Genomic DNA, 19,221 nt, shown 5'->3' with positions numbered 1-19,221 from the left:
ATGGAAAAAGGCTAGGCAGCTGACGCAGGAATGCGCAGTCCAACATCACGAGATCATTATTGACCAACCATTGCTTTCAGGAGTCCAGGGGCCAAACGCCTCTATTTTTCTTACAAGAAGATATAGGTCATGTAATTTCACCACATCCGCATGGTTCGCATGTATAGTCGCCATTGAATTATAGTATTCCAGAGATGCTGCAGTGTTGATGGCTCTTTCCATGCATCCTCAGGCACTCTGATGCCGACACCCAAACCCATGGACAATTCAGCGCCCGTGGCACAGGAAAGATGACGAATCACCTCTGCAGTATATCGACTTTCGCGGCCTTTATTCTCATTAGGACATTACCTATCATACATATATAAATCTCTCCCTAGTCTCCATCTCCAATGATTCACGCTGTACATAAACGACGCCATCTATTCAGCGAGACGCAACTTCTTACCGACATCGCCGCGGCGTCTCGCCTGCACGGCCGCTCGCTCAGAAGGCTTTGGCTGCTCGATAGTCTCAGCAGCGGCTTCTGTTTTGCGCGCCTCCGTGGCTTCCCGAGCTTTGAGCGCCTGCAGAAGCATGCCTGCATCAAAGAACCCGTCTGTCAAGCGTGGCAATCGCGTTAGCAGCTGGTCCAAGAGCCTATTTGAAAAATTTTGGTAGGGGTGACTTACATCCGCCTAATTCATCGTCGTCGCTGGCAGGCATACTGTCGTCAAGGGCAGAGTGGGAGTGCGCCTCGGCGGCGGTAGTGTGGGCGCCCTTGACGTGCTCGGTGCCGATAAGCGGGCGCCCGCGGTTCTTGAGGCGGCTCGAGGTGCTCGATTGGTGTGGGCGAGAAGACTCGGCCTCGCGGGCCCGGCTGACCTTGGCGGTCGAGGACTTGCGGTCGGAGAGGCGCAGGATGCGGCGAATCTCGAGAAGGTAGCTCTCGAGGGCATCAACGAAGCGCTTGGTCTGGCGGTGCTTGGAGGACACACAGATTGAGATGCTCTCGTCCTTGATAATGTAGCCAATGCCAAAGCCTTCAGCAGAGGTAGGTCCGAAACCGAAATGGCGCAGAGCCGGGTTGCCGCAGTTGGACGTGGACAGCACGGTCGTATTAAGCTTGTCCCAACCGCTGTCTGCAAAGAGCAGAGGTAGCTCCTGGTTGGACGAGGTGCGGGAGCGCGAGCCGGTGCTGTCGCCGCGCCCTCGCGTAGGGCGGCAAACTTCGACGGCGCCGCCATCGGAGGCGGTAGAGGGCTCCTCGCTGTCGGACCGGGCATCGCGTGGACTCGAGGTGCCGTAGCTCTCGCCGCTAGACATGTCGCTGTAAAAGCCGTCGACGTACTTTTGCCAAACACAGTAGAGGGCGTACATGTGCCTGTCACACCCCTGAGCCTTGGCACAAGTGCGCGTGTTGGCTACATGCTTCTGGCAGGCGGCCTTGAGTGCATCGAGCTTCTTGTCGACGGGATTGTCGCCCCAGAAAGTTTGCACAAAGTTGACAGACTCGTCAGTCACGGGGCGGACGGCCTCGGTACGACCATGCAGGTAAAATTTGGTCATGGCGGGCTCATAGGTGCATTCAACACGTCCGTAGAGACCGTAGTACGCTGCTTGGAAAGCCATCTGAACGTAAGCATCGGGTGAGAAACCCATGGAAGTGATAAAGTTCTTGCCGTAAGTGCCAAAGTCCAGACACTGGAATTCGTTTTGCTCGATGAGATCAGCCAGGCGGGTCTCGGCAAAGCGGACAGCAATGCTCAGCTCAGGCTTCATGTCCCAGCTCAGCTTGCGGGGGGTAGTGTTGACGTCGCCAAAGCTTTCGGGATCGCGCTTGGAGGGATCGGGGCTGGTTGATGTCCAGAGTGAAGGGGCCTGGCCGTTGATGGAGCGAGCAAATCTAAGGATCGTATCCGTGTAAACATCACTGGCGAAACGCAGAACGGTATGGCCATCGACGCCCGTATGCTCAAAGTTGATACCGGCACTGCCATTCTTGCAAACGATAATCTGTAGCTTGTCGTACCATCTGTTTGTGCAGGTACCAATCTGGACACCATTCTTGACCTCGCTAGTGCCGCAAAGCATGTTTTGACAGAGATCAGCGACGCTGGTGGGTTCGCTGTAGTCGAGACATAGGGCGAAGAGGGCGGAGTCAACGATATTCAGGCAGTCGGCGTTGTTGGATTCAGGCTCTCGGGTCAGAACATCTCTCAGTCCGGACCAGACCTTTCGGTTCTCTGTGCTCAGTACACCAACAGCACCCTTGGCGGCTTCCTGAATGGGGGTTTGAACAGCATCGTCAATGATTGTCTGCAAGTTGACGGCAATGTCGCGCTCGGTCATGATGGCGTCCGAGTTGTCATCAAGAACATCGAACCAGTACACCTGACCGTGGCACATGACAACCATGTGCTTGGAGTTGGGATCCTGCTCAATCTGGCAGCCGGCCTCGGTGGGAACACGAGCAGTGCCAAAGAGGCGAGAGAACTGGTACATACAAAGGGGAGTGCCCTTGACCATGTCAGGAGGGAGCTCCTCCTTTCTGACTGCACGAATGAATTCGAGTGCTGAGACGACGAGCGACGCGGCACGCGTAACCTGGTTGTTTCTAGCTGGTGTGGGGTCATCTTCGAGCAGGAAGAAGGGGTTCAGGTTGAGGACAACAGGATTGTCATAGTTGAGATATGAATCATACCCTAGTTTGTTAGTATCCAGGTAGTCTTGGAAAATACAAACTGGCTAGACTTACAAAATTGCTCAATGTAGCTAGTCTTGCCCTGAGCATAGCTCTTGAGCTTCTCTTGCAGCTCTGGACCATCTCGTCGCAGGAACTCGTCGACAGCCTGCTGTGTATCGGCATGTTCACGTGCAGTCTGTAGAGGCTTCAGGGCCTCGAGATATCTGCGGCATGAGGAAGCGAGCTCCGGAATGGGAAGCTTGGGTAGCTTGTCTTGGCTGGCAAAGGTAACGCCGCCCTTGCCCGAGTCGCTCGACATTGGGAACTTGGTGTAGACGGAGGGCCGCCTCTCCGAGTCCGAAGGCGGAGTGTTGGTGTCTTTGCGCAAGTCTTGGGGCTTGAGGGTATTATCTGCAAAAGTCCGTGGCGTGCTTTCGAATGACGAAGCTCCGAGAGCAAGAGTCTGACCGAGGGGCTGAGGGACTGCAAACGTTCTCACTTCAGTTGTCATGGTGGCGGTTAGTTATTGAATGGTAAGTAGCTGGCTATGGTGTCGATTGTGTAGTATATGTGCATTCGGTGCAGTCCTAGGAATACAGGGGCGAGACGGTGGTGCAGATGTTGAGACCGCGCAGGGCGGTACGGTAAAAGTAATGGCAGTCTTGAGTGCAGTAGGCTGGCATCTCACGATTGATGAGGACTGGGGACCAACAGAGTCTTGCTCAGAGCAAGACTGCGATAAGGCCAGTGTGGGTGCAGAGGGTGGAAGTTTGAGTGAAGCTTCAAGTGTATGTGCGAGACGAAGTACGAAGTAGGTACGGAGAGGAGAGCAGAAGATATAACCACGGCAGACGTGCACGAGCCGGTTGAGTGAGATGGGATGGGGGTGTGAAGGGGTGCGACTGATGAGGGTGATGAGGGGGGCGTGGGTTGAGGCTGCATCCTAGTAAAAGGCAAGGCACGATCGGGAGCGCCATGGGGTCCTCTCTCGAATTGGAGAGAGAGGGGGGGGGTGGGGGTTGCCCCAGAGGAAGCCCATGGAGTCAAAGCATGCCGAGTAATACCATGTCATTTCAGAGCCAAAGGGCCAAGAGGGAAAGGTAAGCGAAGCCATAAAGGGTGCATCCGGGGCATGTTGAGTGTGAGTGTGAGTGGATGATGTGCTTTGGTGGTTATTTGGAGGAGGAGATTGGAGCTCCGCAGGCCCGGCCGGCCGGGTAGGCCTGGCAGTTGGAGACTTGTCGGCAAGTCGAAGAGCGGGAAGAGGTCCGGAAAGAGCTGAACTGAAATCGTGGGCTCGGAAAGATGGATAAGAGACGTATTTCAACTTACCAAACAGAAAGTTATTGCGTTCGCCCGGAGATTGCTGTTGAGTGCGTCAACTACGCCGGTTTTCCTGCCGTGGTTTCTGGTAGCGTCCAGCGCGTTGGAGTGATGGCTAAGAGCGGAGGCGCGATAAGGATGCTCAGGAGGGTTGGTGCGCCGATGCTGCGCTTCGAAACTGGTGATTATAGAGTCAGCCGTTTTCCGGTGCGAGGCTGCTGCGGCCTCGGGAGGATAGTTGGGAGAGAAAACAGTCAGAACCGCTATCAAAGAGTTTTGGCATGTGGTGACAACTTGGCGGGCAGCTTGTTTCGGTGTCGGGGAACTAGGCTGCAGACGATAGAAAGCTTACTGTGACCAGAGACAAGGGCGGTTTGCCTTGGAGGGGTGGCAATGCAGCTACTGATCGGGGGCAGTTAGCTTGGTGACAGACGGTCGGAACCTTCCCAAAGGCGCTGAGCAGCTGGTGCTGGCGTCTCACATGGAACAGCTGGGTGACTTGAGGCTACGCCACGGAGCGAGGTTCGAGGCGTCACAGTGATGTATGGTTGTGCCGTGAGTAATAGATGATGGCTCATATGCAGCAACTAGAAAGGGCTGGCCGGATCTAGAAGCAGTATTAATTGCTGCAGGACGCAGCAGGAGGAAGCAAGCCTGAAAATAAAGGTGTGGCGCCCGTAACGTCTCGTTGCGCAAAGTAACAAGAAAAAAAAAATTGAGCAAATATCTCGGGGAGGGCTGGTCCTTGATCTGGTCAGATTGTCAACCTGATCAACCAACTAAATAGACAACTACTCCGCAAGTTTGGGGTTACCCTCTGCTCGGGCGAGTGGATGTCTCGGCCCAAGTCCCTCGAGAAGTCACTAACAAGCACTGTTCCACTGGACGTAGCATCGCCAGCTCCCCGCATTGCCCGGTCTGGTCAGACTGAACTGCGTACTTTCGCTGCCCTTTTATTTCTTGCCGGATATTTTCACTGCGATAAGCCTGCCCGAAGCTCCCCTCACCCACTACGCAAATGATGGCATATTCTCATCCCGACGGCCATGGCAGCTTATGGCTCCATAGAATATTACTCTTCTTCTCACTACTCCATATTCATGGCAGAAAGCACTCTATCGCGCCTCTTATTAATTACACACCCCCACAAGGTAGCATCAGCCCGCACGCAGACTACCTTATAGTCGGTAGCAACAACTTACAAGGCAGGTAGAGCTCACGCCGCATTACATAGTACATATGCCTCACCTTGAGAACCTCTAAAAGCCTCAAGCACATGGTGTAACAATTCTGCACTCCGCTACAGGCCCGGCCTCAGGTAACCATACCATGGCAACATCTTGACCTTGTCCACAATTAAATGCGGTCCATTGCCGCTGTTTTCCCAAGCTGGCCCAGTGGCAGACTTCCAATTTACTTGCGCTGACATATTATTCATCTCTAATATCTCTAATATCGCCAACACGACCGCGTGGGGACCAAAACGGCTGGGGACCACCCCCCCCCTCCCCCCAGTCTACTGGTAAACTTCATAGTTCGTCATTCATGCCATGTGTTCTGCCATCAGCCAGCCAGCCCTCCGGACGGGCGGAAGCCTACCAAAGCGCTATTGCCGATTCAACTATTTGCGCTGCTGCGACGGTCACCAGCAAGACCAAGACTGTGGAATCTAAACTATATCATTCAACATATCCGCAAGTCTCCTAGAAAATTTATTTTCGTCGGCATCACGAGCTTGATGAAACGTAAACGCTACACAGCCAGCGTGGGAGCCCGAGGGATGGAAGGCCTGTAGTTACGACACAGCGCCCGAGCCAGCGCCGACTGAGCGGCTCATGCCAAACGAAGCCTCCCTTTTCTGCAGGCTCTCTCGGTGGGCTGCCGGAGCTTTCACCCTACTGGCACTACGGGCACTTTAGCATGCACGGCACTATTAATACAACATTGCTTTATTTCAGCGTCACATACCTACTTCGGACCAAAGGACTTGGCAACGTCGCCGTGGACGGGATCCCGAGCTTACCTCAGCCATTGCAGTACCAGCAAACCAGTTAAGACTCTGGGGTTGTGCGAATTTTGGATTTTTTCTTGACAATGCGGCTTCCTGAATACAATTTCTTGGCCGGTAGCGGGTAAATATCCGTGTTGGAACAACAGCGGCGAATGGGCTTTACCTGAGACTGCTTGCGCCAACATGAACTGAGGGGGCAAATACATGTAGCAGTAATCAGTACGGATATGCTGCCTGTCTAATAAGTCAGTAAATGTGTCCTAGTAGTTAGACCTCTCATGATACATACATACCTCGGCGCTACCGACAGCATCGCCTTGGGACAGCAGAATGTCTCGTCTCATCTTACCATATCGGGACACTGTTTCAAGTCTTTCAACAGTTATACCCACCACGTCCACCTAGAAGGATCACTACTGAGCTCGGGATCTGACTTGTTTGCCAGAAGCTTGGCAGCTTCGCATCGGCTCTGCTCTGCTCCGGAATTTCCTGTTCGGGAGTTGGGATCCACACCTTTGCCGACGATGCACAGCCATTCAAGGACTTTGCGATTCATACCGAATCACTGCTAAGGAGAAAATCGTGGCTGAGATGCTGCTTTGAGCTCCATCTTGCGCGTACTTGTCGCTTTTCCAGCCTTGATCGTCAAAGGGCCGCCCGAGCCTGACATTTCTTACTTACACGCCTCACAGTGAGGTCAAGGTCAGGAATGGCTACGTCAATATTTCAACTAAAATGAGAGATAGTTTTCGTGCAGTTTCTCAAGATTTTCCATGATATTTTTCATGTTTTGGGACAGTTCACTTTAACTTGGCATTTTCAATGTCAGTTGGGGCATTGCGGGAGCAGTCAGGGCCGCTACGAGGTACATAGCTCTATAATAGGTACATCTTGAAGCCGCAACAACGCTAAAAATCACGGGACAAAATGCGAAAAATTATTCAGATTAGGGATCGATGAAAATGAATCTTTGACATATTTTCCAGTGCACACATTCTATTTGATTTGTGTACTTTCGCTCGGGCAATACCCATACTGCCAGTATTAGTTGAAAACTCAAGGTGGCTGGTGGCTGAAGTGGCGTCTGTGAAGCTCCCCAACCCTTTTGTGGCGTCGGTCGAGGACAGTCGCATGTGGTCGCTCTAGACTTGCATCACAAGGATCTATGTGGTCACAATCTCTGGTCATTGACCCGACTTGCTTCCCTCGGTTCTCTTATCACTCTGACGGCAAGGTCGCTGCGCGCTTTCCATTGCCCCCTCGCAGTTCTTTCATCATTATCTGAATATACTTCCATCACTATTTCGCTCATCCAAGGGGCCTCCTCAGCTTCCCTGGCCACGACTTTGAAGACCCCCCCAATTACCGAGCTGGCTCTCCGCCCCCGGTCACCGCACCACAGCCGACCACATCATGAACAATCATTTTTCAGCCGTCGGCGAAAGCCCCGCCGACGGCAGTTACGAGCATGGCGTCCAGGTTATTGACGAGGACAAGGAATTCAAGTTGGTGCTCCTTTGCCTCCCCTTTCCAATCCTTCGCCGTCGCGGCGCATCGTCGGCGTTGTAGCTATTTTGTGCGCCGTCTCCGCGCCCAGACAACCCAAGCTAATCAGCATGGCCACGCAACAGTACCAACATCACCGAGTACCTACGAGTGACGGATGTTGCTCAAGCTGGCTTCAACTATCACCTCATCTCCGTCTTCGGCTCCCAGTCTACCGGCAAGTCAACGCTCCTCAATAACCTCTTTGGCACCGAGTTCTCCGTCATGTCCGAGACGGAGCGTCGGCAGACGACCAAGGGCATCTGGATGTCCAAGAATAAGCGCATCGAGAGCGCAGGAAAGAAAATGGCCGACAACATCCTCGTCATGGACGTCGAAGGTACTGACGGTCGTGAGCGTGGCGAGGACCAGGACTTTGAGCGCAAGAGTGCTCTCTTTGCGCTCGCCACCAGCGAAGTCCTGATTGTCAACATCTGGGAACACCAAGTTGGTCTGTATCAAGGTGCAAACATGGGCCTCTTGAAAACCGTTTTCGAGGTCAACTTGCAGCTGTTCCTCAAGGACAAACAGTATGCCCGCCCCTGCCCACCGCTTTAACCCAAAGTCGCAGTACTAACCAACCCTTTCGCAGATCCACCCCGCGATCGCTTCTATTCTTCGTCATTCGAGATCATCTCGGAAATACACCCCTCGTGAACCTCCAGACGACCTTGATCCAAGACTTGACCAAGATTTGGACTTCCATCTCCAAGCCCTCTGGCCTCGAGAGCGCCAAGATCGAAGACTACTTTGACTTTGGTTTTGCCGCTCTTCCTCACAAGATCCTGCAAGCCGAAAAGTTTACCGAAGAAGTTCGAAAACTCGGCGCAAGATTCTCCGCTGCACAGCGATCCGGTGCCAAGGGTACCCACGGCGACGAGGAGCTGCAGGGCGGCATCTTTCTGCCCGAGTATCATCGCCGCATCCCCGCAGACGGTTTCTCGGTGTACGCCGAGGGTATCTGGGACCAGATCGTTCACAACAAGGATCTTGATCTCCCTACCCAGCAGGAGCTTCTGGCGCAGTTCCGGTGCGACGAAATCGCCAAGGAGGTCATCGCAGCGTTTGACATCATTCTCAGCCCTCTAGAAGAGAAGCAGGTTGAGGCATCCAACCTGGGAAAGATTCTGGTGCTTGCCGATCTCGGCATCACCGGCAATGAAGCTCGGCAAAGGTGTGTCAACGCTTTCCAGTCGCAGGCCAGCCGCTATCACAAGAAGGTATACGCGGAGAAGCGTCTTGAGCTTGAGAGCAAGATTGATTCCAGACTCAAGACTCTGTATCAAGGTCAGCTGGCTGCGTCTCACAAGGGTGGCGTCGCTGCCTTTACCGAAGCTGTCACCAGCAAAGTCAAGGCTGGCCAAAAGGCTGGCGGTAGCTACGAATTCGCCGAGATTGTTTCTAGTGAAAAGGAAAAGGCCCTCAAGATCTTCAAAACCGAAGCCCAAAGCTTGGCGATTCAGGGTGTTCCATGGACCAACTTTAAACCCCAGTATCAGCTCTACGAGGCTGACCTTGACGAAGTCAGTGGCAAGCTGCGCAAGGAAGAAATGCGACGGCTTGCCACGCGCGTGGAGCGGTGGGTTAAATCCCGCCTCGGTGATGCTGTTGGCCTCGAATTCAACAAGCTCGGATCTGGTAGAGGCGGGTCCGGCGCTCCTGAGGACGTCGAGAAGCCTGAAACCGAAAAAGATCTTTGGGACCGCATCTGGAACGTCTTTACCGACATTATCAGCGAGGCTCAGACACGCTTCGTCGACCGCGCCAAGAGCTTCGACGCTAGCGAAGAAGAAGTCGTGATTGGCTTGTGGCGTCTGCGCCGCAAGAGCTGGGTCGGCCTCCGCGAGAGAATTGAGGAAGAGGTCATGGAAGGAAACATCCTCCTGAAGCTTCGCGAGAATTTTGAAGACAAGTTCCGCTACGACGAAGCTGGCGTCCCTCGCATCTGGCGCCCCACCGACGACATTGAGGGCGTGTACACCAAGGCTAGAGAATCGACACTGACCTTGATCCCTCTGCTTTCTCGCTTCCGACTATCGTCGACCTATGCGCCACCCGATTTGCTGAGCTTCATTGGTCACCAACCGGTCGGTGTCGAGGCTGGCGATGAGGAAGACTTGGCGCCTATCGGTGGCGTTGACGAGGAAGAAGGCAAGAGCCTAGAAGAGGAAATGACTGTCTTGAGTGAGAGCAAGCGCCAGGACCTCGTTGTACGATTCAAGAAGACGGCAGATGGCGTCTATGTTGAGGCCAAGCGTGGCGCCATTGGTGGCGTTGCACAAGTTCCTTTGTACTTTTACGGTATTCTTTTGGCGCTCGGTTGGAACGAAATCTGGATGGGTAAGTTGCCCCCCATCTTCATCTCTTGAGACAAGTCTAACAATTTTCATAGTTTTGCGTAACCCCTTTCTTTTTATCCTATTGTTACTCATCGCCGGAGGTACATATGTCGCTTACACGCTCAATTTATTGGGCCCCATGATGCAGATGAGCAATGCTGCCGTCACCCAGGGCATGGACATTGCCAAGCAATCTCTGCGCGAATTCATCGCCAACTCTGACATGGCCCGTCAGGCCCTTGCCGTCCCCGCGGACCAAAGCAAGAACGAGAGCATCGACCTGGATACGCTTGATTGTCGTGGTAAGAAAACGGCCGCCGCGAAGAAGGACGCTGATGACGACGAAATCTGATAAAAAGAGCGGACGTAAAGGAACTCATGTTGAAAAGCTTAGAAGCCATGCCACGGTATGTGTAATTACGACTTAGAGCGAATAATATATATGGAGATGACTTGTGAACTCTTTTCTCTTTGATCTTGCGTGATATCATGTTGACTGTCTCCAAGTCTAATAGATCCATTAACGCCGGCCTAATACCCATCCTATGTATACATATGCACTTTATTGTCAAGTCAACGTCACAAGCGTCGGTCTAATTGAACGTTTTAGAACGCTTCTAAACCGGCTGGCGTACCAAACCAATGTCCGAGCTCATTCGTGTCCTTGTCGCCCGAAACGAAGAAGTCGGTCACGCGACTCGTCTCGCCGTCGTCCTCCACCGGCCACTCAACCTTGACACCGTTGCCCTTGGCCTCGAGCATATCCTTGGCCGTGCTCCAGCTAAATCGGCACTCGGGCCCCCATCCAAACACTGGGTGCAGATTACTGCGCATCCAGGCCGTGCAGCGTGCGTCGGAGGGGTAGCCGGAGCCCCAGGCCATGGCCGTGTCGTCGTCGTCGATTTCCTCGTGATCCGCAGGATGATCCTTGCGGTCTCGGTACACTGCCTCGAGAGCCACGTCACGGGTGACCTTGGCGCAGACCGAGGCGGCGCTGACGCACGCGTACAGGCTGTCGGCCTTTTTCGCGACCGTGACCTTTGCGGTGGGGAAGATGCGCTGCAGCTTGGCCTGGTACGTGGCGGGCGGGCCGATGGTGTCGACGTAGATTTCCTGGACGTTGACGCCGCGCGCGTAGACGCCCTTGATGAGGTCGACGGTGGCGTCCATGGCCTGCGCGTTGAGGTTGTAGACGCCGACGGGCTTCAGCATGTTGGCGCCAATGTCGCGCGCCGAGAGCGCCGTCGTCGCCCAGCCGCAGCTGTCGTGGAGGTCGGAGCCGGGCCGGCAGAGCGCTTCCATGAGCGACGCGCGCACCGCGGCTGTGAGCACCTTGGAGTCGTCAAAGTGGTGCGCCGAGCGCAGGAGAGGGTCGGATTGTGCGATTGGTAGGTAGAAGACGCCGTAGACCATGGGGCCGAGGACGGGGCCGCGACCGGCTTCGTCGACGCCGAGGCAGCACGGAGTTGCGGAGGCGGGGTTCGAGGGATCTTGCGGGAGGAGAGACGGCGGTACGGGAGAAAAGTGCGAATAGGACTGGCCGACGAGCAGTGGCTCGCCGTGGATGGACGGCGGGACGAAGGCGCCAGCTTCGACCTCCAGGGGAGTTTCTTCTTGTGAGTCGCCCATTGGTAATATTTTCGGTGCGAATGCGGTCCTGAGCTCGAGGCAGGAGTATGTTTATAACGAAGCAAAATTATTCGGCGATGCTGTGCCGCAAAATGTCGGGCAAGTGCTGGTCTGGGAGACGCGTTGGAGATAGCAGCACGCGTTAAGCTCAGGACCCGCTGTCCTGAGTCCGGCCAGCTCCACCACCCCGAACCTGCAGGGCCCCACAGCACGTCAACACATCACAACAAGAAACTTTGGCGCGTTGCTGAAGACTACGACTTCACTGCGAAATACAGACGATAACTACCTTGCTAAAACGAGCTTACGTTTGAAAACTGCTACGAATATACTTTGGCTTGCTTATGCGAGAGCTTCATTCTGCGCGCCCCCGGCCCGAGTGGCCGCGAATTTTCTTTTGAATAGCTGGTTGCTGTTGAGCTAAACCCGCCCGCCGCCTCGCAGCCATGGCCCGTCCGACGAGGCGCCCCGATGAAGCTTCGCCGCAAGGTCTTTATCAACTCGGTGTCCAAGGAAGGTAGGTTTCGGGATGGCGATTGGACTTTTGGCGATGGAAGTAACGGTGGCGCTAATGGCTCGGTAGAAAAACCGGCGCGACACTGAAGGACGATGGCAAACGCGATGAACAGGGCATGATGCCTACCGAGGGCCTTTTCTCTTCCCCGGGAGGCAATACTACACAAGTATCCGTCGCGGCGCCGACAAAGGAACCAATACGGCAGGCTACGCCGCCGTCAGCGGTGGATGAGGATGCCAGCGCTCCCATGGAAATAGCTTCAAGTAAGTGCAGCTGCATCACCAGCCGAAGCCGCGCCAAGAAAAAAGGGTATTAATGGGTGTCCTCTCAGGCGATGGTCCTGGTCCGGGAACTGTTCTTCGAGAAAGCAGGAACTTCAAGCTTCCTCTTCCAAAAGGCCGATCTCCGGCCAAGACAAATGCGAGCTTACTACGCTCTCCGGCGAAACGAAATCCCAACATATCGCCAATGCGCCCATCTCCCGCAGACTTGAGTGCACGGCACATCGACTTTAGCAGTCCTTTGAAAAGGAGTAGCGGGCGGAGACGCCCGAGCACTATAGGAGAAACTCCAAGCGACGACTCAATAAATGCACTCTTGGGCGAGTCAACAGGAATGGTTGGTGCGAACCAAATACAAACAGACTACCGGACCGTAAATGAGTATAGCCCCAGCGTACGGTCACCTCAACCTACACCAGTCATGTCTGAAAAGGCTAGGGGGAAACAAAGGGCGGTCTCTAGCAAGTCACCCACGAGGCCCTCGCTTAGAGAGCCAGCGCCACCGAGTGTTTCACCGCCGGCGCCATTTCCTGATGAGCCCAGCATATACGTTCAGGATCCCGCGCCGGAGCCAGAGCCAGAGCTAGAGCCGGCACCAGAGCTGCCGCGATATTCGTCATCACCACATGCTCCGATACGTGAGCCATCTATTTCGATACCCTCGCCACAACCACAGACGCACAAGCGTCCCACAACGGCTGTTTCGCCGACAGAATCAACAGTGCGCCGTTCTCGTGACGAAGAGGATGATCGCAGAGACCGCGCAAAACGACAGAGGCAAACAGAATCTGTAGTATCTCGGCGTAGCGAGCAAGCGGCCAAGCGAAGACCCGGGCGACCGCTGAAGAACGGAGGCGGAAAACGTGGACCTGGACGCCCGCGAAAGAGTGACGAAGAATCCGATGGAGAAGAGGGCGAATCTTTGATGACATTACAAAGAGGGCCGCCGATGCCCAAATCACGAGGCCTAGTCTCCATGCGTCGCGATGCCACCGCTGGAGTCGAGTCTCGGCATAGAGGCAACGACGCCGATTGGTGGGCTGACTTTCAGAATGACGATCCTACGTACGGATACGAGCCGGCTCGCGGCCAACGCCTTGCATCGCAGGCTAGCACTAGGCACCGACGTCGCCCAGCCGCCGCCATGGTCGACGAGGAGGAGGAGCTCGAGGATTGGGAGGTCGATCCTGGCAGCATAACTGCTGAGATCGTGCTCTGGGAGCCCGAACACGAGCACAATCCACCTGGGCCCGACGACACCGTGCAGGTCACTGACGAGCGAATCGCCATTACAGCCGAGGCCATCAAGACTGTTGAGATTAGTAACTCGGACGCTCGCTACGCCAAACCGCTGACGATGCCATTCATGGGTGCCGGATTGGTCGATTTGCCACCGGGGTCGGAGAAGCGCCCCAAAAACTCGCGCAAGATGCATCTTGTGTTTTTCGTGCACTACGGCAAAGTCACTGTCAGCATCAACGAGGTGCAGTTTCGCATCTCGGCCGGCGGCATGTGGTTTGTGCCGCGCGGCAACTACTACAACATTTCAAACGACTATGACTCTCCTGCTAGGGTATACTTTGCGCAGGCCTGTGAGGTATCGCCTTTGCCGGGGGTAACGGAAGACATGACGCAGACGATTGTGGCCTAGTCTCACAATTGTCACGGCTTAAAATGTTGGTCCTTGTTGTATTTAGATTTTTGGAGGCGTTGTTGGATTTCGTGCGGGGTTTTTGCATATTATTCGGTGAGCGTTGGCCGTTTTACTTGCATTTGTTTCCGATGGACAACGAATATACCCATTTCATGCTCTGTATCTACCTACTTGTGTGTCTGTCATGCTGGTATAACGTGTAGACTGGGGCTATACTGCAGTACTCGTTCTTGTGGGCAAATTGCAATTGGCTAGGCACACTCAAGGCGAGGCTGTACCTGCCACCAAGGGAAGGCATCAGTTGAACAGCGAGCGAATCAAGAAGCGACTAAGAGTCGTTCAAACGCAGCCACCATAGTTTCCGGGCTTGCTGTGGTCACACAGAGCAATGACAAAGCTGGCTCATGCAAAAAGCTTGAGTGACTTTGAGAATGCATGCAGCCAAGTTTTTATCTGGAATCAATAGTGAAGGGGACTTGTCGCGCATTATAGTCGTCATCCCGAACCTACCACCAGACAAGGACGTTGTGCGACCCATGGGCGCTTAGGAGCCAGTGCATCAGGATAAGCTGTCCGCCTTGCAACTATATCCTTGAAAAGATTCCGCAATATCTCTTACAAGTGACACGTATAGCGGAACTTTCACCCAATGAGCAATTGCAGCGAGTAAACTATCGGCGGCGGCAGCCACGGCCGTGTTCCGCTACGACGCATACCGTCACGTTTCGCAAGGTTCGTCAAAGAGAACACGGGGACTTCGGAAAATTTACTTGATAGATGGGAAAGTCACTGTTGGACGGTTTGAAGCCCGCCCCGGGGCAGCACACGTGTTGAGGGTCTACAGGCGGCAGATGCAGCTGACAGCGTGTTTGTGTAACCTGGTACCACTGCATCACAGGAGCTCGAATTTTTCCTCTCTCCCGGTGGCACCAACCGTGTTGAGGCGGGAGGTGAAGAAGCTGGGTATCGCACAAACGCAGGTCGAGCCAGTCAGAGACAAAAGATTGGAGCTTCTGGAGAACACAAGTTTCTTTTTCCGACTCGTGTAGCTGAATCGATGCCCCCCCGTATCCCAGAATGAGGCGCGACTCATCTGCCAATACTTGCCCCCGCGAGCAAGCTACATCTTATTAGTATTCAGTCTTGCTCTCCACTTGCGGCTTCACTCGATTCTGCGTTTTATTGTTTTTGGCCTATTCATAAGCAGCCATTAGCCCCCGAGTTGCGTCCAGCTCCGGAGCCATGACACGCAGAGACTTGAATGGTGGCCGCCCGGCCGGGGCTGGCCATGATCACCCTGGACAGGTCCTCGGTTGCAGAATCAGCAAACCATATAGTTGGAACAGGCGCAGACGGTCCTGGGCTTCCCGCTCCATATCCACGATGATCGCTCGCGATCGCCAACGCGGGGGTTCTCCCACCGTTGCAGAGCGAAGATCAGCTCCCGCTGCATTCTCAGACAGCACCAATGACGGTAGTGGCTCATTTCAGAGTCTACGGCAAGATCTTGAGCGCATACATTATGAGAGTCTGCCCGGAGCGCGAATCATGATTGCTCGGCCGCCCAGCATCCGGCACGGGGCGGCAGAGCACGTCCCACTGCTCCAACCAGCCGAGTTTGTCAGTCAGACGCGCGATGGTCGCAGCATCATGGGTGTGCTGCAGCGCATCGAGGATGTCTGCTTCAGGCTTTTTGTGCCTTTTATTGCCATTCCGTCGCGGCCGCCCTGGGCGCGTTTCGTCAAGGATGAGCTACGATGCATCATTTCATACAATCCAGCCAGCGATGCATGTGAGTTCTTTTGCAGCTCTCACGACGTGGCTCTAATTGGGGAGAGCTCTCTACATAGCCATCTCGTTAGGCGGCGCGATATCCAAAGCATTGAGCCTGGCATGTGGACGGTCGCTGTGCCTTCGAGCTCCGCGCCGGGAGAGACTTTCTTCGGCCGTCCGCGGCGGGTTGTAGAATTCTTGCTGCTGAAGCGCAAGTGCTCGGTGACCTTGACGCGTCCAGCAGCAGCAGGAATGGATGGCAGTCTCACGCCCTTGCCAGAAACCGATTCTGCAATCAACATGCAGTCTGCCAAAGCTCCTGTCCACCAAATCGTTGCCGACTTCATCATGGGGGCTGTTGAGCCAAGCGAGCCTGCAGACAAACAGTTGCCGAGGATACCGGAGGGCGAGATGCTCACACTTGATCCGGACCCCTTTTATAGGCTTCAAGATGGAGAGACAGTACGCGTGACAACGATCCCGGCAGGCAGCAACGATGCAGGGATTGAGCAGCGGTACGCCGAAACTGCAGAGTCGTATCAGGTAACACGTCTGCAAAAGATTGACAGAAGCAGGCATTCGAGCGTTTTTGCATGCATCCACAGCAAGCTCCCTCATTCTACCCTCGTCGCCAAAGCTCTCAATGTCACGTCAAGAACTCGTCGCTCGGTTACGTCCCTGGCAAATCACTGGAGCAACGAGATGGAAATACTGAAGACCTTGGATCACGTACGTGTTTTTTTTTTTGTGCCGTACACATTTCCCTGTTGATAAGCACCTGACTTTTGACTCTAGAGAAACATTGTAAAACTTCTCAGCTGGGACGCACGATTCTACACCGTGTACTTGGAGCACCTCCCCGACTCGCTCGCAACCTACCACAAGGAACCAGGCTTCACCAGAGAAGACGCCGAGACCATTTTGAAGGACGTTGGTTCCGCGCTCGCCTACCTCGAGGAGAAGAAGATTAGCCACAACGACATCAAGCCGCGCAACATTGCCTACTCGCCGGAGCGCGGCGCCGTGGTGCTCGACTTTGGGCTCGCGAGCGCGGGACGGTGGGTGCCGCGGGCCACGGGCGGCACGGCGTGGTACGTGCCCCCGGAGACGCTCCGCGTCGGCGAGCGGACGAACCGGGGCAACGTGTGGGCGTTTGGCGTGACGATGCTGTACGTGCTGTGCAAGATCGACATGCCCGAGGACTACTGCAGCCCGTGGGACTTTCTCAACATGCAGGACCCCAACAGCGACGACCGCATCGCCATGGAGAGCTGGGCCGACCAGGTTGGCGAAGTCGTCGACGACCTGAAATTGGAGGACCCGGTCGAGTGCGTGGTTGCGTGGATGATGGATCAAGAGCCGCACGAGCGCCTGGAGGCGGTGGAAATCATACCGGCGCTACTAAAGAAGCAGCAGGAACGGGAGGAGGAGCGAGAGAAGAAGGAGCGGGAGGAGAAGGAGCGAGAGGAGAACTAGGTGGCTGGGAATTTTCTTTGGATTTTTTGGAGTCGATTTGGTGTTGATTTAGCGATTGATGATTTATTTACGCATATCAAGTGATCACATGCACCTCTGCCCTTGCAAATTTGTCTAGGCTGCTGTATTGATAACACAACTCTAATCACTGGTGAGGCAATCACCGCTAATGTCCCTGCCACAGCGAGTCGGTGTAAGCGCACGGTAGACAAGCCGGCACAACAAAGACATGCACAGTAATCTACAACCAATAGAGGAAAAATTCAATCGCGACGGCACTTTCTACTGCATCACGTCTTTCAAAGAACATGAAAGGGCGCAGGCCCCACGCAAGGTGTGACGAGCAACGTATTGGGGTCACGGGTAAGTAGGTATCCTGCTCGGCCTCCGTATCGGAGGCTCGGTCGGCGCCCAGCAAGCACGTTCTCGAGAGCCCAATTTCCAAAGACACGCCTTAGCTGGTTCACTCTTTTTTTCCCACCAGACACTCATTTGCCCTCCAGTGCTAATTGCGGAATTTTTTTTTTAACTTCTTTCTTTTACTGTTCGTTGCGACCTGCCCGGCTCGTCTTATTGATGACATGCCCACAATGTGCTTTTTGGAGGGGTGTAACACCAACAGGGGCGGTTACGGCGGCGACGCGACCACAACCAGCGCGGACACTGGACGGCCAAAGTTTTGGATCGAATTTCGCACCTTTGACGATGGCATGCATGATATGAACAAAGCTTCGAGACCAGCCTCGTTTCCACAATTTGCGCGGTTGCCGCCGGAGCTACGTCTCAAGATCTGGGAGCTCCTGGTGCAGCCGCGCATTGTCGTGGCGTGCTGCCTGGAGCGAGATGGGCGGCTGCAGGAGCGGCGCGCGCAGCTACGCAGTCGGACGGCGGGAGAGTCTACGGAAGGCTACAACGAAGACGACGACGACAGCAGCGGCGGGATGACCAACGGCAGCTGTAGCCCCGTGCTGCTGCGCATCAACCACGAGGCGCGCAGCGTCGGCCTGCGCTTCTACGAGCTTACATTTAGTTGGCGCATTTCCAAGCTGTTGTCGGACACGCCCGTATCGCAGCCGGCGCGCGTGTGGTTCAACTTTGCGCTGGACGCGCTGTACCTGACAGGCGAGCTCGAGGCTTTTGACGCGTACGGCTTCAACTCGCCCATGGTGTACTTTTTGCGACCCGAAGACACGCGCCGCGTGCGGCACGTCGCCTGCGCCTTTGCCGAGCTGGGGTATCCGCAATTGGAGAGCGATCAGATATTCGGGTGTCTATGGCACGTCGCGGATCGATTCCGGGCGGCGAAGCGGCTACTGCTGGCGCTGAGTCCGGGGGAGGAAGAGGTGGCACACTGCAAATTTTCGGCGGGCAGGACCGGCAAAGCAGGCAAGGACGGACAGCGCGGCGTGACGCTGATGGACGAGGATAATATAATGCAAAAGATTTGGGAGGGCTGGATGGGCAGCGTCAGCGGCCAGAGATCGCGGGACGACAGGACGCAGCTGGTGGACAAGAAAATGGTCTTGGTGAGAGAGGAGAGCCTGGCTGATGTGATAGCTGGCTGTTAGACGTCGGGACGAGGGCAAAGTTTGCCATCGTGTAGCTGTGTGTACATGACTGGATGAATAAAGACAGCTCTGGCTTCAATCGTCGCAATGCCGACTTTGACAGGCGAGGCGAGAGCACAGCACAGAGCCAACTCTCAGGGTTGTCACCGAGCTGTACACCCTTTTGGGCAGAGTCTGCAAGTACAAGCTACCTGGCGAGCCAGGTGTAACAACGGCCATGGCTGCAGCGTTAACTAAGTTAGTCGCAAGAGGGTTTCGGATGGGCGGATAGTAAAAACAGGTCCGAAGAGCCTGTTGGGCCGTGATGGGTACCGAATAGCTGACCCCTCATTGGGTGAAGCTGTGAATCTCGAGCTCGGCGCAAGGGGAATTAAAGTTCGAGATACATGTGAAGTGTAGCGCCAATTAGGTATCCTGGAAACACTGAGCTTGGAATTTTT

At 54.8% G+C, this 19,221-nt stretch overlaps 6 protein-coding genes across 6 annotated transcripts; 4 read left to right on the top strand and 2 right to left on the bottom strand.

Moving 5' to 3' along the window:
• Positions 1–422: 422 nt before the first annotated feature.
• Positions 423–3,176, bottom strand: BBA_05592 (choline/Carnitine O-acyltransferase; the record flags this gene model as incomplete). Its single annotated transcript, XM_008600689.1, has 3 exons — positions 423–598; positions 672–2,684; positions 2,738–3,176. 3 exons carry the CDS (start codon positions 3,174–3,176, stop codon positions 423–425), a joined length of 2,628 nt encoding a protein of 875 aa, XP_008598911.1.
• Positions 3,177–7,412: 4,236 nt separating this feature from the next.
• BBA_05591 (root hair defective 3 GTP-binding protein) lies at positions 7,413–10,235 on the top strand (the record flags this gene model as incomplete). The annotated part of the gene is made up of 4 exons (XM_008600688.1): positions 7,413–7,504; positions 7,631–8,074; positions 8,137–9,884; positions 9,937–10,235. 4 exons carry the CDS (start codon positions 7,413–7,415, stop codon positions 10,233–10,235), a joined length of 2,583 nt encoding a protein of 860 aa, XP_008598910.1.
• Positions 10,236–10,489: 254 nt separating this feature from the next.
• BBA_05590 (ribonuclease HII) lies at positions 10,490–11,512 on the bottom strand (the record flags this gene model as incomplete). Its single annotated transcript, XM_008600687.1, has 1 exon — positions 10,490–11,512. One exon carries the CDS (start codon positions 11,510–11,512, stop codon positions 10,490–10,492), a length of 1,023 nt encoding a protein of 340 aa, XP_008598909.1.
• A 446-nt stretch (positions 11,513–11,958) lies between these two features.
• On the top strand, positions 11,959–13,961 carry BBA_05589 (cupin domain-containing protein; the record flags this gene model as incomplete). Its single annotated transcript, XM_008600686.1, has 3 exons — positions 11,959–12,029; positions 12,096–12,292; positions 12,361–13,961. The coding sequence occupies 3 exons, from the start codon at positions 11,959–11,961 to the stop codon at positions 13,959–13,961; spliced, it is 1,869 nt and encodes a 622-aa protein (XP_008598908.1).
• Positions 13,962–15,347: 1,386 nt separating this feature from the next.
• On the top strand, positions 15,348–17,213 carry BBA_05588 (MAP kinase kinase skh1/pek1; the record flags this gene model as incomplete). Its single annotated transcript, XM_008600685.1, has 2 exons — positions 15,348–16,466; positions 16,533–17,213. 2 exons carry the CDS (start codon positions 15,348–15,350, stop codon positions 17,211–17,213), a joined length of 1,800 nt encoding a protein of 599 aa, XP_008598907.1.
• A 590-nt stretch (positions 17,214–17,803) lies between these two features.
• BBA_05587 (uncharacterized protein) lies at positions 17,804–18,781 on the top strand (the record flags this gene model as incomplete). The annotated part of the gene is made up of 1 exon (XM_008600684.1): positions 17,804–18,781. One exon carries the CDS (start codon positions 17,804–17,806, stop codon positions 18,779–18,781), a length of 978 nt encoding a protein of 325 aa, XP_008598906.1.
• Positions 18,782–19,221: the final 440 nt, after the last annotated feature.

Source organism: Beauveria bassiana (genome assembly GCF_000280675.1).
Source record: "Beauveria bassiana ARSEF 2860 unplaced genomic scaffold BBA_S00015, whole genome shotgun sequence".
NCBI lineage: Eukaryota > Fungi > Ascomycota > Sordariomycetes > Hypocreales > Cordycipitaceae > Beauveria > Beauveria bassiana.
The sequence above is the reverse complement of the archived record's forward strand: the minus strand, read 5'-3'. Positions and strand labels throughout refer to the sequence as shown.